General features: G+C 38.5%; 1 protein-coding gene across 2 annotated transcripts in view; it reads left to right on the top strand.

Annotated features, from left to right (window-relative positions):
• The window catches only part of nwd2 (NACHT and WD repeat domain containing 2), a 78,695-nt gene that overhangs the window by 33,033 nt on the left and 17,779 nt on the right, over window positions 1-27,883 (top strand). For both annotated transcript variants that reach the window (XM_004079893.4, XM_020711667.2), the window contains exon 4: window positions 12,250-12,366. In XM_004079893.4, coding sequence (XP_004079941.2) covers window positions 12,250-12,366 — 117 coding nt within the window. The remainder of the gene's footprint in view (window positions 1-12,249; window positions 12,367-27,883) is intronic.

The following is a 27,883-nucleotide window of genomic DNA, read 5'->3' as shown; positions in this document are numbered from 1 at the left end:
CAGGTCACTAGTCAATGACAGGGCAGTTTTCCCAAAATGTCAAATTGCACAAAAAATATATTTAGACTAAAGTAAACTTTATTAAAAAAATGGCAAAAGAAACAAGATGGTTTGCCTGCATAAAGTGATAGCAACAGAAACACCTACGACAAAGGTCTGTTAATAGATCCATCATCATGTGGTGTATGCGGTCAAAGGTTCATCCAGCAGCAGGACAAATTCCAACCAGGCAGGCAGCATTGACTCTGAGGGTGTATTCAGATTGGAAAAGTCCATTGGCAAACTAAGCAAGTGCGCTTAATTTGGTCCTTACATTTAGTCTGTATTCATACTAGCCTCTTCCAGAGATTTCTGTTTCAAACCAAAGCTTGTAAACAAAACCACATGACTAACGATCGCTTCAGTCACTGGCCAGGAATTACGAGTGCGGGTCAAAACAACAAGCGAAGGAAGATTGGTAGTCCTGCACTTTGCAATACTTGTTGGGATAGTTCACTTATTCAAACTTCCTATTTTTCTGACCAGATTTGAACGTTTGTATTAACATCAGGGACAACATTTTTTGTTCGCTTCTGGTTGTTTTGAAGTGAACCCCATGTGTGTCTGAATACACCCTGAGTTTAGGAGGAACGTGATGAAATAACAAAACAGAAAGAGTTGCACATTGATAGAAATGTCTACAACTGCGTTGGGAAAAACTTTTCATGGACTTTCTTAAGTCTGTTGAAGGAAAAATACTTTTTGTGTCTGTGAAAAGGTTTTGTCTACATTCTACAGTTTAAAAACACATTTTGGTCTATAGATTCACCCCAGTTCTTTTTTTCTATAGTTGTTTATTCGTTCCATGAGTACAAATGCCAGTACAGTATATTAAGAAAATAAGAAAAAACTGTTCAGATTAATTGTAGAATTACCCCACACCCACACACACAGTTTCCCGCAGAAATGAAAGCACAGGGAGCGGCAAACACTAGGGGTGTTAGAAAAAAATCGTTTCAAATATATATTGCAATAGTTCATTTGGCCGTATTTGTATTGATTCAAAATGCTGTCAGGATATTTATTTAATTATTTATTTTAATTAATTATGAGTATGTGAGTTTTCCTTTGATCTTTTGTTCATTTTCCACAACCTTGAATAGACTTTGACTGTCTGTCAAACACAGAGTTAAGATAAGTGAGATGATGAAAACAAATTCTCTTTGATGCAGACTCCTTTCTATTTTTTTCTCTCTTTAAATCCAGAAAACCCAATAAAGTAAATTAATTTTATGGATGAGAACTATTTTTTGTTAGGAAGCAGCTTTTAGTTTGTTGCGGGTCTGGAATCATCAGTGGTGAGTCTAAGCCCCGCCCCCACCTCTTTGCCTGTTCATATACTCAGAATCAATTATTTTTTGGGGGTGCTCATGTGTCCCCTACGAGAATGCCACTGACTGTCTTTTTAGAAGAATTTTCTATTTGATAACAGACTCTGGTCGCGTTCACAGCCGCAAACACGCGTGCTCACACTACTCTCTTCCTCCTGCCCGCTCGCACTACCCGACGGTGTAAAGGCACCACGACAATCTTAGAACATGGTAGTTATTTTACAAAAACACAGTGAGCCGCAGCACAAGAATGAAAGAGCCGCAGGTTGCCGACACCTGGACTAGAATATCTGTTTTAAGACAAAAAACAGATAAACAAGTAACTCTTGTAAACCTTGACATTAGACTGTTCTGAAGTTTTTTGTCTGGCAATGTAGCTAAAGACAAAACTCCTTCTATTGAATCTGGTATATTTCCCAGCAAAATACTTTTTTAAAAAGTACATTTAGCAGTGGATGCTAAGCCTGCTGCTAAATCCGACATTATCCCCAAGCGGCAAAAGACCGGCGTTCGTCAAACCTTCTTAGGAACTTCCTACGCATTCCTAATAAAAGTGCCTGCAGTAGTGTGTAGAAGAAACAGTAATGTTAGTCTATTTTTACTCCAGTCTTTGCTTTACAGTCTTTCTGTTGGTGGTTCTTCTTTTTGTTCCCGCCTGATTTCATGCCCTTTCATCCTGGGCATCTTGGGCAGAATCCCAAAGTTAATAGTCTAGCATTCAATAAATTTGACCTGCCATGGGCAAACGCCTCACACGGGCATCGAAAAGCTGCTTAGCAGAAGCTGCTTCATCTCTTATCTAAGAAACGGCACCCCCACTACTGTAGTTTTAAGAGCCGCAAAGAGGGAGAAGGTAATCAAAGATAGGAGCGGAAAAGTGCTATATAAACTATAATGTTGAAGCTAAATACCCTCCCACAGGACTCTTTCAGCTACTTTATTAAAACCCCTACAAACAGGATCCATCTACTTGTTTCTGCTTCTTTTCAACTTTTTCTATGTAATGCATCTCCGCTACCTTCCATACTTAAGTCGGAGCACAGCAGGCGAGCGGGCAAATTAAATTAAAAGATCCTCACCTCGCGGAGAAGAGAAATGACTAATGTCTTCGTTTAGCGTTTAATTATAGAGCATCTTCCTAATCTCCTGCGGAAACCTCTGCAATCAGGGGTGCTGGGATCAGTTTATTCCTTCTCCCCGCGGTTCTTGTCAACACAATGCAGATGGCGCCCCCCGCGCGCGTGCTCTGGAAGTAGATTAGTGACACTGATGGACTGTGACCGAGCTGCCATCGTCTTTTTTAATAACATCAGGGATGCGTATCTTTTTGTTCTCACCCCAGAGTGGAAGACTTTTTTTTTTTTTTTACAAAATATAAGTCCTCCTGTGTTGGGGGGTAATAAAAAGGACTTGAACATTTATTACATCAGCCAGCGTGTCTCTCCTCCCACACTCACGTAATTCCCGCCTTTGCTAGAAGAAATAATTTAGCTTCTGAAAGTAAATAAAGGCTTTTACTTTGGTTGGTTTTTGGGGAGGGTTCTGCTCAAACACTGCAGCTCCAGGCATGGAGAAATGGTTGGCAGCTGCCGCTTCCCACAGTGATCCATGTGCTCGCAGGTGCATAGCCCCCCCCCCCAGCCCCCGTCAGTAGACGAGCGAAGGAGCATTTCTAGCACCTCCTGCCGCTCTTGCCAATAATGGCAGAGACAAGCATCCCAACTCCCACCCTGTCAGCCTCCCCCTCTCAATTATTTCAGAGGCGTCCTGCCACAGCACCCTGCCACCCACTGCAGATGTGCCAGTCATTTTTGCCTGGCCTCATTTATTGGAACAAGGTAGCAGCCCCCACTGCTCAATCACTGCTCATCCCACCTAAAATCAGAGTCCCTTCTTTCTTTCCATGAGCAGAAACACAATGAGGGGGCAGGAAAAGGTTTTAAAAAGGATCATTCACATTTATGTGGAGGATATCAAGGGCATAAAGGAATGATTCACTGCTACTGCTGCAGCAGGTGGGGCTTGTTATGAGGGGCCGTATAAGACATTATTTATTCTGAACCATTCACATTCATACATTCTTGCTCTCACAGTCATATATACTCTCTTTCGCATACATATATTCTCTTACGCATCCATATATTCTCTCTCTCACATTCATACATTCTTGCTCTCACAGTCATATATACTCTCTTTCGCATACATATATTCTCACTTGCACATCCATATATTCTCTCTCTCGCATGCATATATATTCTCTTACGCATTCATATATTCTCACTTGCACATCCATATATTCTCTCTCTCGCATGCATATATATTACTTTACACATACATACATTCTCACTCTCATTGTCACTCTTAAAAAAGAATGTATGTATGTGAAAGACAAGTATATATGAACGTGTGAGGAAGAGTTTATATGTGTGTGTGAGAGAGGAGTATGCATGAAACGGAAGTTACTTTGCATGAAAAGGAAGGCACTTTGAATGAAAAGGAAGGCACTTTGAATGAAACGGAAGGCAGATGATTTCTCGTGCTCTGATTGGACGAGAGGCCGCCACCTCCCATTTTGAACACACTCTAAACCCTATCACTTGTACTGACTCATAACTATTAAGGTTACACAACTTAAATGTCATTTTGTAGTTGATTCAACTATAAAGTATTAAGCTCTATCAAGATTTTTTCAAATTTAACTTAACAGTGCTAAATATTTTAAAGCTTATTTGTATCTGGCACTCAAAAATTTTAAGATCCGTGAAGTAGCGTTATGACGTCATCACGTACTGGTGGGAGGGTCTGTCGTTTTCTCTACGTTAGCTCAGGTGGCCATGTTGGATTTGCCGAATGCGAGTATGCGACGTTTGAAATTGAAAGTCGAGCATTTTATTATTCTGCAAAGCGTTGCGATTTCGTCCCGCTTCAAGACGCCCCAACCTCGGGTTTTTTTTTCATCCGCCTCATCGCTGATGGTGCCGTCTTGTCTTCAGCCCTGATTTAATTTGGTAAGTATCGTTCATGGTTTATGAATGAATGCTTTAAAAATGCTCTTATACTACCGTAAATGTGGTTTACTGTTGTTTAAACATATGTGTGTTATGATTGTTTTAGAGATTAATGTGGAAATGTATACATGATTAGTTTGTCATAGCAGACGTGGCGAGCCAAACCCAAATGCATTTCTGCCCGTAAGTTACGACAGTGATGAGGTTGTTTTTTTTCAGAGGTAGAAATGATCTGTTATGCTGCAATCACACTAAACATGATCCGCGTGTGAAATTCGCGTTGGAGGCCTCTGTCTGTGGCTAAAGTTTGCTGCTGGACATTTGTCCAAAAATGTCACTCAAAGCCTCTAACGGTTGTGTGGGAGGAGCTACCGCCAACAGTTTTAAGCCTGGTTGCTACATGGAAGCATTGGGTTTTGAATGCAGCTTTAAGCTTTTATAAATCACTGATCTCCGTTATAAAAAAGGTTTTTGTAAAAATAAATTAATCAACGTGCTCGTGTTGTGTTCAGGTACCGAACTACAGAGTGTTCAGTGTTTCACCTCCAGGTAGACGCCAAGGCCAGCCAGGTAACTTGTCTCAGTTATTTGTCTAGAGCTATTTTAAAAAAACAAAAAATGCAATAGGTTGTGTAGTGCAATAAATGTTTTTTGATCAGAATATAATTGAAACATTTTTTAACATTGAAAAATCTCTTTTGGACTTTTTCAGATACTGAACTTCAGAAAGTTCACCAGAAAGTCACCATTTCACCAGAAAAGACCTGTCAGTGGGTGAGTTTTATACTTATTTAATACATTCATCCTGAACTATTACCATTATTAGATTTATACGGCAGCATGGAAACATTTATGCACATTTTAACTAGCCAAAGGTCTAAATAGAGCTGAAATTATTTACAATTTAACTAAACATATTTAGATTGCAGGCTGAAGGTGGCACAATGGAATGGAGGTGCAAGTTGTGTTCTGTTACTTTGGCACTATGCAGTACTACATATAATACTGCAGTACTACATAGCCAATATTCCAAAGTGTTTCCACTGCCATGTATGTGGAGACACTTTGGAATATTGTCATGTCTTTATGACAGTATATTACAATAATAAAATGATGTTGCATTAGCACCATTCCATCATTTGAAACCATGAAAACTCATCTGTCAAGATCTGAAATGGATTTATGTAGAGTAGATGCAGTCAGAGGAAATTGTGCAGTTTTTACATGTTTGTGTAACTTAAAGCTGCCCTTTTCTGAGACTAAGTCCACCAAAACAGACAGGAACTGGCCAGCTTGGTTAGGATTTATGACCTCCAGGTGAATTTCTAATGTGCATAATTCAAAAACGGATAACAAATCATTTGTAAACAGCTGTAAGAAGCCACGGTGTAACTTGCCTTCAAATGACTTTGGGTCTTTGACCTGAAGTGGATCATGACATAAACACTGTATTGTCCTCTTACTAGAAATAGACATCTAGAAAAGGTATCATTTTATTATTTCTTAAAGTTCCTTAAGTAAATATTGGAAGTGTTTGCTCTGCATTTGCTTCAAAGGTAATGGATATTTCTTTTTATTCTTTTAGGACCAGCGTGACGTGAACATGAGACGGGCACTTGTCCTCCTTGCACTTCCTGTTTATCTGCATGAAGATGCCTCCAACTTCTTCAAGACCTGTACAGTAAGTGCACACGACTCCCTGTCAATGGTTTTCACTAATCCTTTAATATTGATTGAGATTTTATTGAGTGACATAATAAATAGGGCAATTGTTTGTAGTTTGTAAACTGAGTGATATTTTTAAATGGTTTTAAAACTGAGACGGAAGATGAAAGGCGAACATCAGGGACTCCTGATTGGAAGGAGTGGAGTTTCGTTTACCTTTTCTGCTCCTGATCCATCATTATTTGAATAAAGAAAAATGAAGCTTTAGTCTTAAATTATTTTATAAATGTCCTCCTTCAGAAAAATGCTAAAGAACTTTTTAAAAACACAATTTTAATTGGAGTTGGTCCTTAAAACATCATAGCCAGTTGATTAAAAGCTAACAGAATGTTAGCATGAAAAGATTCCTATTGACAGATGGCAGGAATGTCAGTTTTGGACATTAGTGTGATGAATATCTTTGAGGGTCTGAACTCATCTGTGTTTTTTGTTTACCAGACCTCACAGACACTGCTGTGGGTATCTTCTCAGTTGTCGTGGTGACGCTCCGGATGCTGCCGTCAGTGGTCCCACAGATCTGGCTGACTAATCTCTTCTAACTCTTCGGGGACATCTATGCTCTGGACCTACAGCACCCCAAAAAACTTGAACTTGCCTTCATATTTATTCAGAATGCTGTCTTGAGCCTTGAGGACAGCAAACCACTGAAAGGACATTTATTGTAACTAATGTGTTTTGTTGTGATCATTTGCTTTTTCTGCCGTAAAATACAAAACCAACTCTTTTTGTCAATATGTTGTGTGGCACTCTTATAATGCAGTTTTATTGCACTTATTGTTTCTTCATCCTCTTGATATTTGTGCTTTTTTTTAAAGAGCAATTAAAAAAAGTGTATTAAGCAATCACTATTGTGTGGCCTTCACGTTTGTTGGTTTTTATCAATGTTAGCCTTTAAAATGTAGTGGGGCAGTATCAATATCTCTGTTTAGAATACATTTTAAGATGAAGAATTTTAAATATTTTCAATGCTACACATTTAATGAGTTAAAGAATTTATAAAGCATTTGAGTGAATTTTACATATTTTATGAGTTGAGTAATATAAAAATATAGTTAGTTAAAGCGTTTTTTAGTTGGAAAATATTAAAAACTTTAAGTAAATAATCTCTCTTTTATAAGTTGAGGAATCTTAATATTTTTTATATGAAATAATACAAATGTAAGCCAACTGACAATATGAATTTTAATAAATGTTAACTTAAAAGTTTTAATAATATAACTTAACTGTTGCGTAATCTGTTACAAAATAATTTTTAAGTTCAGTCAACTCGCTAGGGATTACAGTGCAGACGCTAACATGAACAAGCAAGAAATCCCAAATTAACAGACTTGTGTTGTGGAAAGGTATGTTTTTCAGCTAGCAGGAATAATCAAAGTATCCGTTCTCTGTTTCAAAATGAGATTGCCACAAAACCGTATGTTATCTCATACTGGAACAGCTTTGGATGTAGAATTCAGTGGGAAAAGGTTTGGACCCTGCCACAAAAGTATTTCATCACCAATAAAATCAGAGAAATTTCTTTCAAAATTCTTCACAAATTTTATCCAGTGAAACATTTCTTTACTAAGTTTAAAAAAGATCTGGACATAAACTGTTCATTCTGTCATTCCTCACCAGAAACTGTGCCTCATCTTTTTTGGTTTTGCTCTTTCACTCAACTATTTTGGAAAGATGTGATACATTTTATAAGAACTCATCTATGTGAAGATTATAGATTATTTTACGAGCATATTATTTTTGGATATTTTACACAAGAAAGACTTAATGCAGAAAAAATATATGTAGTTAATTTACTTATAATTATGGCTAAATACTTTATACACAAGTGTAAATATGCCAACAAAAAAACCGTGTTTTATGTTTTTCAGAAAGAAATGGTTTTGTATGTGAACAGTATTAAATCTTCCACTAACAAAAAAGCTGTCAGAACAGTTGAAACATGGTCTCTCCTGAAACTTTAACAGATTCCTTTGCCTTATTATTTTTGTTTTCTTTTTGCATAACCTGTTTTACATGGTTATCATGTTTTTTTGTTCATTCTCATGGCGAACGTGAAGATTGTATTTTGCACACAGTGGAGTTTTGTGTTTGGTATTTTGTATGTGCAAGATATTGTTAATAAAGTTTATTTTTTTAAAAAAACGAACCGGCAAGAAGTAGCCACGGGGGTCCTGCAGCCATCGGAACCTTAACAAATATTTCATCTCCACCTCACCGTTGCCTTTTTTAAGAAATGACAGCTGGTTTTCCCACATTTATATGTAGTTATGGATCGAAAACAAGAGGAATTTGTTTTAATGTAAATGCGTGTTCCAGCGTCTACAGGAAGTGTCGCCCATAATTCACGCAAAGGCTCATGGGGGCTAGGAATAAGGTGGATACGGATTTTCTGTTTCGGTGGCACTTCTATTACCATTATTGGTATTTGAGACATTCCTTTGTGTCTCTAGAGATGCAGACAGATTTGTGACCACTTGAGGTGAAGATAAAATATTTCTTAAGGTTCCGATGGCCTTCTTATTGGTTCGTGTTAGCGTCTGTTCAAAATGGGAGGTGGCGGCCTCTCGTCCAATCAGAGCACGAGAAATCATCTGCCTTCCGTTTCATTCAAAGCGCCTTCCTTTTCATTCAAAGTGCCTTCCTTTTCATGCAAAGTAACTTCCGTTTCATGCATACTCCTCTCTCACACACACATATAAACTCTTCCTCACACGTTCATATATACTTGTCTTTCACATACATACATTCTTTTTTAAGAGTGACAATGAGAGTGAGAATGTATGTATGTGTAAAGTAATATATATGCATGCGAGAGAGAGAATATATGGATGTGCAAGTGAGAATATATGAATGCGTAAGAGAATATATATGCATGCGAGAGAGAGAATATATGGATGTGCAAGTGAGAATATATGTATGCGAAAGAGAGTATATATGACTGTGAGAGCAAGAATGTATGAATGTGAGAGAGAGAATATATGGATGCGTAAGAGAATATATGTATGCGAAAGAGAGTATATATGACTGTGAGAGCAAGAATGTATGAATGTGAGAGAGAGAATATATGGATGCGTAAGAGAATATATGTATGCGAAAAAGAGTATATATGACTGTGAGAGCAAGAATGTATGAATGTGAATGGTTCAGAATAAATAATGTCTTATACGGCCCCTCATAGCTTGTTGTCCTTCTTTGACGCAGTATCATTGTGGTGTTGGCCACACACAAACACTAACAGGCGTTCCCTCCCGCTTCGCTCTTCCAGCAGGAGATTCCCCCCGTGGCGTGTTTACTGTTGGAACTGTCTCAACTGTTAGAACGTGTCGTCGGCGTGTGCGGGGAGGGTTGTGTGTATGTGTGAGCGTGTCCCCCTGCCACTCTCTCAACACTATAGAGAGCTTTCCGAGGCAGAGCAGGTGGATGTGTGAGTCCCATCTGACTGAGACTCCACTCAAAGTGCAGCTTCCGTTTTGAGATTTCTTTAATTTAACAGCAAATTGAGACATTAGTGTTTTCCTTTATTTATCTTTAATAATTTTACTAGCAGTTTTTAGAATTTTAACCACAGTTTATTTCCTTTCTTTTTTGTTTGTTTCAGTTCCTGAAAATGTTTTTTTTCTTCCAAAGGAAGTTAGACACATTTGTCCAAATAAATTAACCCCCAAGAAATTCAATTGTGTGATATGGTGCTATAGTAGTAATGCAGACAAACACCTTTGAAGTAGTTTTTTTTATTTTTATAGAACAGTATCTTTAATGGCAAGTCAGAACTAGGAAGATGTACTTTGCGGCTTTTTAAACTAAACCTTAGTTTTTAACAATGTTTCAGTTGTTTGGGGAAAAACCGCCCAGTGCTTCAAGGCTACACGTAAAATGTTACTCAGCCGATTATACCACGACTGATGGCAATCAGGCGGTAATGACAGCTGTTTAAAAGTCTCTCACAATACTCTAAATTGATTTCGCCCAATTATTTTGTTTAACCTTTAAAGCTGGAGTTGTCACCTGTGGTATCTCAATAGCACACGCTGACCTTCAGTAACTCTTCAACTGTTTTGCGAACAATTTGAATCTGCTGATTTTAAGGGGGGAAAGTGGCTTTTCACTGCTCGGAATTAGTTGATTGCATGAACACTTCACTACTGTAAAGGCTTTCCCATTAGTTCAAGGCTGATCTTCTCTGTTTCAGAATCTTCTGCAATTACATTAATTGCTTAAACAGTTGAAGAGAATATCAACACTGGTGTTAAAGGGTTAAATTTAAGGTTCCCTTCTGGAATGACCTGTTTAGGTCATGACAGAGTTTCAGTTGGATTACAGCGGATTTCACAGATCCTAAAGCTCCAAAACAGCCCCAGACCATCAATTCTAATTCTAGTGATCTTGTTTCCATAGCACATTTCATGTAAAAAGAACAGCTCAAGGTGCTGTACATAAAAACAAACAATATCATAAAACACCAATTCCCACACATTGAATTGGATAAGAAAATAAGACCCACATATTAAAACACACAAAGACAAACACAGATAAAAGATAAATGGTTATAAAAAGCTAAAGAAGAGAGATCGCAGAAGGCGGCGTCCGCCCTGTCCTCCTGTCGGCTGGGGTATTAGCATCCAAGCAACATGAGCACAGCTCATCCCCAGCACCTCCCGGCCCACGGTCCCCCAACCTTCGGCTCCAATGCGCCTGACTTGGGCACATTAGGCCAGGCAGCTCGGAGGACCCAGAACAAGAGATGCCAGAGGACAAGCAGGGCCAAAACTCTGGGAGCCCGAACACAAACACCCCAGCCAAGGCTGAAAAGACACTCGGAACCATTCTAAAATGTAGAAGTCATAAATATAACAGTTAAACCATAAAAACAGCTAAAATATGAAAATATAAATGAAAATAATTTAATGCATAAAACGTTAAAAAAAAAAGAAAGTCTAAAACACCTAGAATATAAGTTAGAACAAGTTGAGACCTAAAAAAGTACAACTTGACTAAAAAGCATTAAACAAATAAATATGTAATACAATATAATATAAATTATATTCTAGATCCCACATACGAGATCTACTTAAAAGCTGAAATAAATAGATGTGTCTTTAGTTTCTTTTTAAAACCTCTACAGTGGATGAGGCCCTCACATCCTCTTCTGTGGTTGTTCCACAGACGAGGACCGTAGTTTCTAAACGAGGCTCACCGTGGATTTTTGTTTTGACCCTAGGACTCTCAGCAGGTCTGCGCCTGAGGATCTAAGGGCTCTGGGAGGTTCATAAACTAAAAAGCAAGTCTGATATAAAAGAAATGCTACCATAAAAATAAACTCAACTGAAGTTAGAATTTGAGTTCTTTGTGTGTTTTTGTGGTTGTGTTATGAATTTTTAGATGACACAATGCCATTTTGTCTTCTATTTCTTTTTTTTTCTTTTCTTTTTTTACATTTGTAGGTAATGGCTTTCTGTTTCCTGAAGCCTCATTTATAACTTTAGAGGATTTCAGCATAGAACTTGGTCTATGGTTAAATCCAAAAATAGCACAAATAACAGGAAAATGTTTAGATCTATAAAACAGTACCGCCTGTGCTTTCACACAAACATTTCTATCAATACCAACCTGCTGTCAGCTGAATGTGAAGGCAAATGTTAAGTCCTCCTTCTATACCTCGACCCTGTTTATCTATAGATGGTTTATACTAATAGAAATAAAGATGCAAACACTAATTGACACCTTTGATCAGCCAATCAGGAAATAGATAATTAACTACATCAGTGGAGAATTTAAAAGAAACATCAAATAATGAGAACTGCTGAAACTTGGGAAAGGTTATTTTAAAAATTGTCTTGTCAGTGGGATATAATTCTAGGAGATAATCAGAGATCTTTGACTGTGTTTAAAATTAATTATCAGCAGCAAGCCTATAATAAAATCTGCATAAATGTATCAAGATGGGATAATACAAATGAAAGAAGAAATGGTTTAAAAACGCTGAACTTTATTGGTGATCTGAACCATTTTCCTGAATTTATAGTAACCTTGATTCAGTAGGAATAACAATAGCATAAAATTGAAACAGCATTTTATTTTTATGATTTGAAACATTAAGATTTGACCCTCCAGCAATCGTCTGTGTCCTGATGTTTGTGTGGGTTTAGGTTGTGGACCTTTACTGGGGAGTAGATCCAGAGGAATGGGACAATCCAGAACTGCAGAGACTCCGAATGAAACTCCTGGAGGAATGTCTAAAGACCTCGGCTGGACCCTGTTTCGTCGTAAGTACACCAACGTGAACTCATCACATTCAAGACACTGTGGTTTTTTGAAACCGATAAAGCTTTAGGTCTTTACGTGTTCTGTTATTGCGATATCAGCCTGTGCGTGGAAGACAGCTTCAATTGGGATAAATGTTTATTTTATGCTCCTCTGGAAAAAAAAATCACTTGGCAGGTTTTTCGAGACAGGCCCACTCCCTCACTTCTCTGTAATGCATCTGTCACAAAGTGTAGAAGCTGAGCTTAAAAGCTACTTGCGGTCAAAGACAGTGAGGAAGACCCCATGGTGTGGTGGAAACTCCAGCAAATTACATTGTCACATATAAGCAAGCTTGCAAGGAAGTATTTCTGCATAACTAGTACTAGTTCAAGTTCAGAGAGTCTTTTCAGTACAACAAGAAACACAGTAACATGTCAGGGCATTAAAATCTTGGAAGGTATACGTGTTGGTTTACCTTACCAAGAACTTGCCATACTAAAAAAATCACTCAGGATTAGTCCTGGCCAGTATTACCATAAAACAAAAAACAAAACAATAAAACACACCAGCATAGCAGTCTCATGTTGTGTCAAAGCCTGGCTAAAGAAATAGGTTTTGTGAAGTTTTTCTTAAATGGACGGTGAGGATGCCTGCTGAATGCTCGATGGCAACATGATCCACAGCTTCGGTGGACTGAGCCTCCTGTTGGACCTCCAGGAGAAGCTGATCAGCTGAGCTGATGAACCGGGGGCTCCAATCAGAACAGCGTTCGTGTGAGAAGACATGAGAAGGATAACTGGCTGACTCCAAAACAAACAGAGTTACAGTAATCCAACCCAGATGTAATGAAAGCATGGATTACTGTCTCAAAATCGTGTTTGGGTGAAAATGCTTTCACCATCACCAAATTCCTCAAATAAAAGAAGCTGAATTTTACCACCAACTAATTTGGCAGTCAAGTTTCAAATTAATGTCCATTTTAAAACCCAGGTTTGACGCAGGCTGTTTTAAATGTGGAGCCAATGGACCCAACTCTACTGTGGAGGGGGTCACAGGAGCTGCATGGACCAAACACCACCAATTTCCTTTTTAATCATTGGAACTGAAAAGGCTTAAGGTCTGTGTATCGCAAGTCATTTCATGATCGCAATGTTGATCATCAATATTGCACATCACAAGTTTTCCTCATGTCATGCAGTCCAAGTTTGTACTTCATTGTTTGTGTGATTCCACTTGAGCTTTTTTCCCCGTATTTATGTTGGAGCTGTTCTGTGGAATGCAAGCAGACAAACTAGAATTCCATTCTATCCCTCATTTTAAGTAAATAAGTACATATATGGCCTAAATTTTCTCTGAAATATGTCAAGTTACCATCCAGTTCTGTAATGATGGTTGAAATTTTGCTGATAATGTGTTTGTTTGTTTTTTAACATTAGAAAGAAATGAAGGAAAAGCATAAGTTAGACGCTTCCACAAGGGGAAACTGATCAGGAATTATTCAGACGGAACAGATTGAGTCCGTAGGTTGAAAACTGAGGGAGGCAGAGATCACAGGTAATGCATTATGGGTACAAGAGGAGCTCAGTCAGTGGGGCACGTAATCCTCATCCTCAGAACGAGTTTTGTATTTCCTTTTTCCACCACGCTTCATGCAATGCCTTCTAAATGCCGCTCTCTCTCTGACGGGCTCTCTGCTCTTTTTCACAACCTGATGAGGAGAAAAGCATCAAACCCATCACAGCAGCTAAAATCAGACTACAAACCTTTATCTTTTAGTTGAAGTGCCTTTTTTGTTTGTCAGTTTTAATGACTTTTCTTTACAGATTTCAGATGTGTTCGCAGGTGTTTAACTTCTCTTTTTTCTAAGTAATGCTTGTTTAAAAAAAAAACTGGACTAAACGTGTGTTGTCTAAACAATCGCTTCATAAATCGCCTGCATGCAAATACTGTGAAGCTGAGCAATTAGGAAATGAGCTCAGACACCATGGAGCGATAATTCATGCTCAGCTGAGGTGACGAGGTGAGAGATCGATGTGAAGAAGAGCACTAGTAGTGATCGCAGGTATGAAATGGTCCTCCAACAGACTTCCATAAGAGCAGCAAAGCTGTCGGAGACATCTGGGGATTTGATCATTCGCTCACAGAGTGGAGCAGCATCACAGCAGCTCGCATTCTCGCTTCAAGATTTGCATGTTTGTGCTGTCAAATTGGGAACCAGCAGCTGCTGTGTTTTCCGTTTATTATGATTACAGAAAGGATTCTTGTCAAAAGCTCGTAGTTTAAAGAAAGTTTAAAAAATAATCATATTTTATGTTTTAATTGACGTTCTGCAACGTGTATCAACTGAAGAAATTCTGCAGGAATACTCCAAATATCCACTCATTCCCAAATAACAAACAATTTTTTTTGTGACATTTTTATGAGGTATTTAAAAGCAACTATTTCTTAATACATAAAAATGATTTTATGTGTATATCATATAAAGCATAGGAAAAAAGGCAATGTTTGCTCAAATGGAGACGAAGGAAAACCAAAATAATTTAGTGTATTTTTTGGACCATAAAGCATACCGTATTTTCTGGACTATAAGTCGCTACTTTTGCCACACGCGTTCGACCCTGCGGCTTATAATCCCATTTCCGTCAACAAGTCCATTTATTTTTGACACACCCACAAGCAGCCAAACAGCAAGTCACTTCTGCTTTTAGACCCCTCAGTCATGGTGCAACAGAGAGAAGCATCCTTGCTCAGCCCTACTTTGGCTGCATCCCACAATCTTTTGGTGCCATTAGACCCAACGTGCACGTGACCGCCACTACAATATGACGCAGCTTTCAAGTTAAAAGCAATCGTTAAAAGCAGTGTGAAAAAATCCACTGTCACCAACGGCTTTGGAAAAGCCGGTCTGCTGCGTGATGGAGAGGACAGCGCAAGCTCAAGAGAGAATATACCTCAGAGTGACACTGACAGCAACAACGAAGGAGACACTGAGAGAGTGTGTGGCCAAGAATGTCTGACGCTAATCCAATCCCACACTGAGGAGGAAGATGAAGAAAGCTCTCAGTGACTTTTACGTTCATGTTTTTTAAACCAACCCTGTTAGCGCTGTGTTATGGTGTGTCACTGTAGTGGAAGGAAACTTCTGGCACATGCGCTGCGCAGCGCTTGCCAGAGGCGCGTGCCATTAATAGGTCACTGCTGCTTTCAGCGACTTTTACCGATATGTTTTTTTGACCACCCCTGTTACTACCATATTGCTGCCGTGTTACTGCTGTGTCACAGGCACTGTTTGGAAGGAAAAGCTCGGGGTTAGCCCCACATTAAGCCCCTAAGACTCATGGGAAGTGGGGAATCATGGGTGTAAAGTTCCTCACCATGACTGAAGGGGCTGTCAGCAGTAATGACGTCCATACTGTTTAACTGTTTATGAGTGTGTTCAAATAAATAGGCTGAAATGCTGTGTACTACACCCCGTCTGCGGCTGTGTGTAGTCACATAGCGTTTGGTGCAGGATGATCAGTGACTTACTAATTAAGTCCTTACAACATGGGGCATTCCGCTTGTAGACAGGTGCGGCTTGTGTATCTACAAAATGGCTTATCCTTTATAAATTAGGGGGTGCGGCTTGTACTCAGGTCCGCTGTATAGCCCGGAAAATACGGTACGTAACCCTTTAACACCTGAGCTTTAGCTCATGTGCTGACTTTGGATTACTGTAATTCCTCAACCGTTTATGCAATTGACGTAATTCCAGTTAATTCTAACGCAGAGAAAAGTGGCTTCACACCCTTATACAACACTTTATATTAGTAATTTGTTGCACATCTTTACAATATGAAAAGCCGCTTTTCTCCAAATCAGAATCTGTCAAAAATGTTTCACTCTGACTTTGGTAAACTTCTAAACCAGACTGCTTGATAGATAGTCTGAGCATTATGGTCAGAAGCCCAGTGCAGTGATACTTGTTGTGCTGCAACATAACGAACTGATAAAGAAAGTGTACTGTTTTGTACATTATGTGTGAGTGCTGAGAGTTATTGTTGATAAAGTTAGACTTATCTGTCGTGTTGAATTCTCAACAAAGGCTGATTATTGTAAATAAAAGAGGAAAAAAACCACACAGTTCACTAGAAAAACTTCCTCTGACCAATCACCTGCTACCTCTTGGCTCTTCCAGGCACTTTTGGTAGTGTAATCATGTCACATTACTGGACTGTTGGGCTGAATACGCCCTATAATCTGTTTTGCCTTCAGGTCTGAATTAGGGATGCACAATATGAGGAAAACTCACAATATTAGTGATATTTGTAATGTTTTTTTTTTTGTTTTTTTTTTACAGTTTTGCAGACCGCATGTTTTTTACACTTTTGCAGCTGTATTTATTTAATATTTAATATTTATTTATTTATTTAATAATAATCTCATTTTTGATAATAATTTTTGATAATAATTTTAGTAATATTTTTATTATATTTAATTGATCCACTGTTTCGCGCACTTTATATAAGTGCAAATCTATCTATCTATCTATCTATCTATCTATCTATCTATCTATCTATCTATCTATCTATCTATCTATCTATCTATCTATCTATCTATCTATCTATCTATCTATCTATCTATCTATCTATCTATCTATCTATCTATCTATCTATCTATCTATCTATATTGCGATGACGATATAACTTGCAATACATGAACAAATAGCGAAACAACCAAAAACTTAATTTTCATTTCACTGCAGCAGTTTAATTTAAGTTAACCCTCGTCTACATAGGAGGTGAACATCTAATACAAAAGAGCTCCATCTGATTGGTCAGTGATGTAAAGGAGTCCATGTGATTGGTCAAATGCATAAAGGAAATTTATTTGATAGGTTAAATACTTCGAGCTGCAATAAGTTTGTTTTAGCATATTTAATGTTTCCATTTATCGCAATTTTCGCTGTCTTTTGGGATATGCGTGTTGCACAGCTTGAAATCTCGATAACGATACATTTGTGATTTATTGTGCAGGCCATCAGTGAGTCACATGATGGTTAAATTCGCGATACCATTTTAATATTTAATGTTTTTTTTAACAGGTCATTGTTCCAAAAGCTACAAAGCCACAAACTTTGCACACAGGGGCAATGTCAAGAGCTTGATCAAATGGTCTGTTGTTTTAAACGAGTGAGAGTAAAAAGAGACGAGCAACAGGTCAGGTCACACGACGTGACACACACTGCTAATTCAGAAGAGAAATGTTGTTTACAGAAGCAGCTCCATCACCTTTTGAGGAATTAATTTATTTTGATCTTGACAGATCAAATGTCATTTTTTAGCTTGAGGATTGTTGACATCTTAGATAAATGACTAATTCCGATGTAAATAACTCATTTTTTCATTTTTTTTTAGCTCATATTTATTTTTGTTTAGCTTATGTTTTCTGCCCTCCCGCCTTGTTTGAGGTAGGCTCTGGTAAATGATGTTATTTAGCATCCTCTGCAGTTTCTGCTTCAGGAAATTACTTCTTTGCTGTCGAACAGTTTAATAGTTTGGTTTAGATTTGGTTCTATTAATCTTTAATCAGCAGATGTTTTCACCAAAGGTTTTCTGCATTTGACTTCTCCGTATTTCACTGTTGCCTTTAGAAAGATGGACAAATAAACAAAATTCGAAGGTCTAACAGAGGTCATTAAACTTTATCCTAACACATTAATAGTACAAATACATAAACTTTTGCATTCAAGTTAAGTGGGACAGACCTTCTTATGCAACATGCTCTTAGTGGTTAGTTGAACAGCATCCGGCTCTAGACACTTTTGTTTTGAGGTTTCTTTGCAAAATCAAAAAACCTTTGTTGTTTTCTTGGACAAAGTTTGTGCAGAGCGGCAGGAGTTCATCAGAAATTTGCCTCTGAGTTGTGGGCGGGACTGTTGGCGTGGAAGTAAGCCTTTTGCTGATATCCCACCATCCCTCTGTTTACACTCTCTCCCACTGGCTTACAGCCCCTTAAGCTAACATTAGCGGTGCAACAAAAATGGCGAGCATTACTGGAGCTATCCAACCACACTGTATTAAGCCAGCTCAGACGAGGACGATAATGTTGTTGTATCTAATTGTCTACAAGTGGATGCATCGGAATGGAGCGAAGCAGAGAGGATTTGGCCAACCCATTTCACTAAAAAGAGCTTTTTCAAACAAAATCTATTCATCTACTCCTGATTCATCCCGATCTGAACAAAGAAATACAGTTTTGATCCAGAAATATTTTATATATTCTATTCTAGAAAAAATGCTACAAGAACACACAAAAAAAGATTTCATTGGAGTTAATGTGAAAGTCAAAGGGTTTCCCCTTGATCTGATGGATATAAACTGCTGGTTTTGTCATTGAAACAATGCAAGACATAAACAAATGTTAAGCTCTGATATTGTGACTTTAAGTCGACTTCTTACAGGACACCTTTGTAATACACTGAAAGCAGAACTCAAAAGGATTGAACACCAGTTTGTTTGTGCTGCGCTCTTATTGCTGTACAGCTTTCATTCATTCCCGTCAGACTTTTTGCCCTTAGTCGCTGCTGCAGTTTCATCATCTCAGCCACCAGAGACACAGAGCAACACAAGACACTGACAGAAAGTACACACATAAGAACTCTGGCTTGCACACACACATTCGCTTACACACTGTCTGATCTGACGATCACACGCTCCATGTCACCAGGCTCCAGTTCAGAATGCTAAATACGAACGCGTGCACGCGTATGCATCTGTAGCGCACGTCCTCCATCTGGATGGGTAAATGTTTAATGGCAAATTCGAGCCGTCTGACCTCTCAAGTGAGCACGGGATGTCACATCGAGGATCCCACGATGGCTGTACAGTCCCGCTCAGACGCTCCAAAACCAGCTGCTCGGTCCCCACAGCCCGACTTTGTCGTCAGGTCGGACATCCAGCTTCGTTTCCATGACTGGGGAGGTCAGAGCAGTGTTGGTGGATCCTTTGATCACAGACTGAGATCCTTTTTAATGATAGTTCTGGGTTGACTAGGCATCCCTGGAGAACTGCAGTTTATTTTTATTAGGAGATAGACCTAGATAAAAGTGAAAAGGGGGAAGGGGGGCTAGGTTTAGCTTTTCTAGATTAAATAGGAGATTTGCATAAATCTGTATATGGTTGTAACCCACAAACTAGGTTGTTGTAACTCTTTTGTGACTTTTTCAGAGTTTTTCTTTTCTCTCATCTATTTTCTTTGCCGTTAGTTGGATGGAAAGAAAACTGAAACCGACCCGGAGACATTTCACACCATTCAGGGACCGCCCAAGTGTCACCTCCTCTGAGAAAATCACAGGCAAGAATAGGGATGAATAGAAAGCCCAGAACAAGACAAGGTGAACTCTGTGGAAAGTCAAATTAGGTCCACATTGATTATTGATCTTCTTTTTCTAAAAGCGCTCCTGAGAGAACAGGGAATTGCCATCAACACGTTTGCTGGGAAGAGATCGCTGCTGCCACAAAGGATCTGTGCAAATGACTGGAAACCCCCGGAGACTTTGCTCACAAACTAAAATTATCCTCAATTGCACTGAAGCATTACCAAAAAAACAGATTTTGAGGGAGTTTTCTTTAAAATCTTTTGCACATTTTTTCCCTAAATGACTGGTTAGGAATAATCCCACTAAGATACAGTTTTAAAGCTTAATAAATGGTCAACATTTTATCGGACATGTCCATCAGTCTTCGTAAAGTGAGCGATCACCTCTGAGACAAGCCAGGAGGCAGTACAGGATTGGGAGACACAACCTCCACACCAAGGCAAAGAAGGGCTTTCTCTATCGTGTGCATCCAATAAAGCAGGTTTCCATGGTGATAGCAAAGGTTGGCATGGTGATAGTGTCATTGACCCACAGATTAAGCATCACAATAAACTTAACTCTCTTCAGCTCTCGAATTCCCTCATGCTAAAAGAAAAGAAAGACCTCCATCAGTGCCTCAAGGACTTTCCTCCTATGCGAGAGGAGAGTTACAAATATTGCAGGGTGTGTTTGGTGACTTCTCCACTTCATGATATAAGGGAAAATGTGATAGGGTTGTCCACCTCGCTGTTTAAAGGGAAACTGGAAGCCTACTTTTTTTTATCGTATTCCATCAACTAGGAAACAATATTTTAAAGCAACATTTTTAGCAGTGCATAAGTACGCAAAGCACACAATTGAAATGTAATGGCCAAGGTTACTTTAGTATTTAGTAGACATTTTTCTTGCAGTTTTATTTTGCTGAGAAATTAATTTTGATGTTGAACTGAACTTCAAACAGGGTTCGTTTTCCACAATTCTCTTTAAACAGCTATGCTTCCTTTCTGAGGGTCCAGGTTGACGGGAGGAACATCTGTTGATTATTTTCTTGGCTTTTGAATTGTACTACAATTCTATTATTAGCAGCAAGAGGAATCTGAAGATTTTTGGGAATTTTTCCCTAGCTAAGACTAGCCTCAGCTTTCCCAACAATACGATCTCAGAAAGTTTGACAGTTCTGCTGAATTTCTTTTGCGTGGCATGGTTACCCTTTGCAAATGTTTAATAAAATGACACTTGGAATTAAATGAATTGTAAAGTCTACACCTCTAAACCATATGAAGATGTTTAGATATAAAATTTAGAGTATATAAGAAGTCTGTTTGCTTAATTCATGACTCTGTACTGATCGTTTGGTGAATCAGGTCTATGTCAGCCTTTTTTTTTTGACCCTGTAAAGGTAATAAGTTATCCAAGAAACAGATGATTGCTGGGATTGTTACTGAGCAAAGCAGCTGGATTTTAGTTCAGTTTAACAAGTTCCCTATTTTCTGCACTACAAGGGACACTTATAATTAAGGGTTAATGGCCGACGATGTGTGCATTATCACTTTTTAACGCAAGCCGCTAGTGTCGGACGGTTCAGGCTCAGAGGACGGGTTTAACGCACTTCGAAGGCCATTAACCAGCCTATACCGTGGTCACTTACGAAAGAAATAAATATTAACCAGTTTTTAGTCCTTAATTCTTGTATTTTTCCGGTTTGGACCTGTACTTGTTACGTGATGCGGCGCCTTGTCATGGTAACCTCACAAGGCGGCGCACCACCGCTGCAGTCAAGATTCTGCGATATAAAGCTATATATATATGCTGATCGGCCCGATGGGTTGAATAGAGCATCAGTTCAGAGAGAAAGTTCACCTCTTACCGCTTGTTTTTGTCCAGATAATGAAGCTAAAGGTTGTTTTAGAGAAGCGATACAGAAGATTTAAGATAGGTGACCGGAACTTCTTTTGGGGGCGTGCGGTTATCACTTTTTAACGCACACCCAGCAGCCAATCAGAATCGAGTATTCACCCATGGTATAAGCCCTAATTAGTTTCAAAAATTAACAGTGTGCCTTATAATCCAGAGCGCCATTTATATGGATCAATTCTGGTTGTGTTTACTGATGTTGAAGCAATTTTGAGAGGTACATAGTGAGCCAAAAAAAACATTGGTGATACACTATAAAAAAGAAACATAAGCTAGAACCCGCCAAAATAAAAACAGAAACCAGAAAAAACTTTATCATAGTAATGAAATACATTTTTGAAATTGTATAAAACAATTAACCCTAAAAACCATTTATCATACAGTTTTTTTTACAATATTTAGTTAAAAATTTGTTTTTGTTTTTTCTTAAATACATATTTTACTCAATTACTGTGTAAGAAAATAGGACTGAGTGACCCCCTACTCCCGTGAGTACCCAATAAGGAAGCACCTCCACGAAGCCCAAATCCTATAGACTTTTATTGAGAAATAAACAACTATTACTTGAAAATTATATTTGTCAGAATAACTATTTTTACTATGCAACCTATTTTTAACATGTTCTTGATAATCCTATTTTATATCGGTCGGTTTATATAAACTGACCGATCAGATGTCTCAATAAAAGTTTGTGGTGCCTGCTGTCCCCCATGTGCATTGTTCAAAGTGTTTGATTGACAGATTATGTACCCTGATTTCAAGTGGTAGGGGTGTGGTCTTCCAATAAGCTCACTCCTGATAGGCGAGGGGTTGCGATAGAAATGTGGACTCAGACTGAGTCCGACAATACACTGCTTACTGATATTGTCTAGCTCTAACACGGTGTTGTCCGTATCCCAAAAAAATGGCGACTGAATTGATTTCATTTGGTGATTTTCTATGGATGACGCCAAAAGTGGACACATTTAACCAAACGTTTAAGGTTAAACTTTTTTCAAATTTACATCTTTTGACACTATAAATTGATCAGCTCATGTATTTATTTATTTATTTAACATAACTAAATACTAACTCTGGTAGGCAAACCAAAAATGTACAATTAGTTGTGGTAGATCGTAGTCAGTGCAAAGCAGATAAAACACCTCCAACTGAAGAGGAAACTTTTTTTTTTATCCTCCAGTTTTCTTCAGATCTATGCTGGCCTTAGCTGTTCCACAGTCAATGCAGCAAACATCCGCACAGCTGACTGTGTGTTTTCATTGATTAATTGACTGTGTGAGTGATTGATTTGTTAATTCATTCTGTAGCTGTGCACAATATCTTAGCTGCCTCTCCCAACTGGCTCATCAGATAAAGTGCACTTAGCTAGAGTATAAAAAGCCTTTCCAAACTACAAAAAAAGAATGAAGGGAGAGGGAAAGAGGGAGAGAGGAATAGGAATGCATCCAGTGCATTAATTGCATTTGGCCACTCTGCTATTTTCGCTTTGGCTCCCTGCAAATCTCGCACCTGCAGCTCTTGGAGAGCAGCGGCGAGAGTGCAAACCCTTCTGGAATGACAGACCCGATCTGAGTCCGGACGGAAACACTTACAAAAGACCGCTGCATGTCAACAGCTGTGTGGTAATCCTCTTGACATGTTCTTATTCAAACCTCCATCAATGGCTAGGGGGTTAAAAGCATAATTTTTTAATTTCTTTTACCATTTAATGCCAGCTTCTGTGTCTTTTTTTTAAAATACCGGTTTTAATTGTTGTCCTTGAGGTTTAGATAGTCCTAAGTGTTAGAGAAGCTGCGGTGCCTGTATTTTCTTTTGACACATCGCTACAGCACTGTGAGCCACGTGCATGGCCAGCAGGGCAGCTCAGTGCACCAACGACTTTTAAAAGTCACAAGTAACTTCTCTGTGTGCTGATGTAGCTAAAATAGCTTGATATTATGCAAAAGACAAGATGGCAGCATCAAGATGTTCGCTGCCCACTAGTCGTCCATGTGGAAAACTGACGAACTCTGTAGATTTCCCCATATGGCAAAGCTATACACATGCTAAGATACTTACTCAGTGACTCTGGAGTTTGAAGTAATGCATCTTTTTGTTCTTGCCAAAGCCAGTGCCCATTTCTTCTTTGGCTACTGATGGGATTTACTGACTGGTTCCTTTCATAGCCAGTGCATATAATGGGGGAGATGAGTATTAAAGTCAGTTTTTAACTAATGGATCCTAATCAATTCTTCAACATGTCTGTAGACACATTTATGCAAATCAAATCCATTCTTCATTAAAATGTGACTCAGAGCTTTCACACTTTTGGCTAACATGACAGTTCATTTTCCTGTTTCCTGGATTAGTCTGTTTCAAGTAGTGGATGTGAAAAACTCTTGTAAACTTTGTTGTGGACTTTAGACACAAATACACCACACCTATCGTCATCCTCGTCTCTGTGGGACAGAGTAAATAAAGGATGAAGCTTTTATCGTCCTTGTTCTCGCATAATTAAAGACAGATTATCTTTATTGTCTGTTCGATTAACAGAAATTTATCAACATGGCAGAACACTGTAAAATAAAAAATGGAATAAATGAAAAATAAATAAAAATCGAAGACTAGATAATACACATATAGTTTAAAAGAAGTGTTTTAGGGACTCAAGGGACTTTGATTCCCTAACATCGTCATGGACCTTCAGCATTTCAGTCAACCACAGGGTCTCTTTTTGCTGAATCCCTTTTTTCTACTAGTCTTAACACTATGGATTTCTTGCAGTGGTACTATCTCCACAAACACTACAGTCTATCTTGTGGCTTTGTAGCTTTGGTAATTTGGTAAACCCCCTTGTTTTTTTTTTATGGGAATCTCCAATGTCTTCATTCTTCAGATGCTTTATTTGTTTGTAAAAATGCTTTTCAAACTGGTCTTTCAGTTCAGACTTTCTCGACTTTGTAGCATAAACCAGAAACTCCTTTTTTAAGCCGTCTGGCAGCTTGCTTTCCAGTGGTTTGTTGACAATAGGGTTCTTCTGCTGATGTACTTCTACCAATCTACCAGGTCATTAAACCCTTTTTCTACCAGTTGTATTGACTTTATGATGTTTATGGTTAATGATGGATTAGAGGAATAGACAGTTTTTCTTGTGTTTTTTATTTTTTTTTATTTTTATTTTACCCATTACTGGAAAAACTAAAGGTCTTTGATCACTGTTCCTTCAGCACTGTCCAAGAGTGTAAATTTCACTTCCACCAAAGTTTCCCGTATCTTTCCAGTCCCTTTCTTTTTTTTCTCAAGCAGAAAAAAGTTTCTTTTGTTGGCCTTAAATGCTAAAAATAATGTAGGTGTCTTCTCAGTAGTGGCTACGCTCCAGTTTCCCTCTCGAGGGAGTTACTGGTTACCTGTCTGGTTCCACTTTAGCCTGAAAAAAGGCAGTCTTTCCTCACACTGGTCAAGCCAACGTTGCGCTCTTGCAGCCTGAATTTCAAATCTCTTTGCTCTTACAAAATAATCAATTTCCTTGATAGTTTTTCCATGATTACAGACATAAAATTTCAGTTTGCAAACTTGTACCGGGCTGGAATGCAAATATACATTTACAGTATATTATGTTTCAGCAATTTCAAAGGCTACTAAAAGTACAGATTTCCTCAAACTGTCCCAAAAGATTGTTTCAGTCAACCCCTAACCTCCCACAGTGTTTGCTCACACTCCTCTAATATTTTGTCAACTGCTACTTGTTGCTGTTTGGTTAAGGCATGCTTCAATGCATGCTACACTTCAATTTCCCTCAAACTCATTTGAAACCCCAAATTTCAAACTATATATAGCCTCTTCTAATTCTTTGGCAGACATTTTGCCACGTCTTTGTGATCTTGTTAGAGAAAGGAGTGTCTCAATCGTGGCTCCTTAAAGTGCAACTGCGTTTTTTTGGGTGTTTATTCAGACCCACACATAAGATAGGGCCCTCACTCCGATGCACAACTGGAATTCATTCACAAATGGAGGTAGCTCAGATCTTCTTTTCTTGCTGTACAGATGAATAAGCTTGTGAAAGAGCTTTAAAATAATAATTAATACAACAAGCCTTTAGGTCATTAACACCGGAGGCAAAAATGTTTTCAGAGAAAGAGGAGCCTTTTTTTACAGCCAGACTCTTAATGAGTTTCCAGGTAGTCTGTTGTTTCAGTTAATTTCTCAGACATCCACTGTAGATCTCTGTAGTCACACCTACAACCCACTACTGCTACTCTGTGAACTCTGCAGCAGTGTTTAGCACCGCCTGATGCTCAGCTCAGCATGCTCAGGACCAGCAAAAGATTTACCAGCAACCGTCACTCAAACTCTTCAGGGGTGTTTGGCAAGAAGTGGTTTGCCACAACCACCTAAACTCTGACTTTTTGAATGAATGAAAAAAAAAAAAAACTTTACCCAAACTTAAAAAAATCGAATCTGTGCTGACAAATGAAAACTGTGTCTTAACTAAAACTTGAAACCCAGATACAGATGCTAGCTTTAACCCTTAAACGTTAGAGTTTTAGCTCCAGTGTTGACATTCCTTGAAATATTTTTTAACTGTTTACGCAATTGGCATAAATCCGCTGATTCTATTGTGGAGAAAAGCAGCTTTTACGTAGAGGGCTGCATATTGGTGCAAAGCTGATACCCAACACTTCACAATAGGTATGTTCCTATGCAAGCAACGTAAATCTGATGTGGAAAAAACTTGCTTGGAGTCGTTATTCAACACTTCACTGACTATAGTTACTAAAACTGTAGCTGCTTCTCCACGCGTCAGAATCCTTTAAAATCACGTTAATTGTCTTACTGGTTAAAGAGTTAAGGTAGTTTAAAAAGTGTGAGTTCTTTAGGTGTCACAAGGGACATTTTTGGTGTTAAAGGGCTCACTGGCTAACATGGTATGAAGACTCCAAAGAGTTGCCTAACACAAAAAAACTAGAGTTTCTTTGCATTTAAGTTTAGCATTATCCTTATTTTTGGTTATGAAAAAGCAATAAATGCTTATACACAATTTAGTTTGAATTAACAAAGCAGTAACCAACCTCTCACCTGAACCCTCCTACTCCAAACACGCGGTTTCTCTGCACAGCAACTCTCTGATACCCACGTGGACCCCTGATAACTAGTGCAGCATGGCCATAAAACGGCACAAATGCAAATTAATGCATCACACGCTTTTGTAGCATTTTAGAGCAGGCCATCCTACAGAACATGCAATGACCGCGCCACATGCCATCATCTTTTTCCCTCTCACTCTCTGCATCTGTTCCCACTGCGATTGCCAGCAAAACAAGAACTCCAACATAGAACGGCTTTGAAGCGTTATTGCCGAGAGCACCCGGCCGTTCTCCTGCTCATCAGTGCTCGCGGTTGTTCTGCCTCACGCTTGCTCTGCATTTCCCACCGCAAGCCGGGCTTTAGGTGCATGCAACTTATGACACATGGAAAAAGATCAGCTGTCCATGTCATGTAGACTTTTTAAAATTCCTATTTATCCCAAAAATAACAGATGAAGACCGTAAACCAGCAGTTGGCTCTGAATGGTGTCGCTCAGGAAAATGAGCTCAGATAAGAAAAACTGACTGGAGTTTACAGTAGATTTGCCATGTGGGGAGAGAGATAACAGTTGGATGAAAGGGCTACCAGTTCATTTGATGGAGCTTAATTATATTTCCAGTGCTTAGTGTCCTTACTTCTGAAAATAAAAAATGTAGAGATTATATATGTTGGCTCCACAAATCAAGCATGGCATGAATGTAGAAATGATAGAATTTTGTGTTTTACTTTTGAAAACAATCCATATACTTTCTTTTTCTATGAAGTAGCCTTGCATGTTTAATTAAAACCAAAGATAACAGAAACGTATCATCCAGGTGTGTTTGTTTGTTTAGCAGAATGTCATTTTTTAAAAGAGTAACAACTTTCACTAACCATAATTTAAGGTTTCAGATATGCTACACTAATGATCAAGAAGTGTTTTACTTGTAACATTTATAAATTCAAATGATTGTAATATGTTTGGCAGGTGCATTGTATTTAATCGCATGGATGACTCAAACCTTAATGAACTTGTTCAGCTATTATTGTTAAAAGGTTAAATAGTGCAAATGTCAGAGCTTTAAAAAAAACATTATAATGTTGGCAAATTTCACACTCTGAGAATAAAATGTATTCACATAAAGCAGACCGAGGTTATGAGAAGATGCCAACATGATTGGTTAATGTAGAAATAATAAGAAATAAGCACAAAAATATTGTGATTAAGTTTAAATGAAAAA

Source organism: Oryzias latipes, chromosome 18, assembly GCF_002234675.1.
Source record: "Oryzias latipes chromosome 18, ASM223467v1".
Classification (NCBI taxonomy): Eukaryota; Metazoa; Chordata; class Actinopteri; order Beloniformes; family Adrianichthyidae; genus Oryzias; species Oryzias latipes.
The sequence above is the reverse complement of the archived record's forward strand: the minus strand, read 5'-3'. Positions and strand labels throughout refer to the sequence as shown.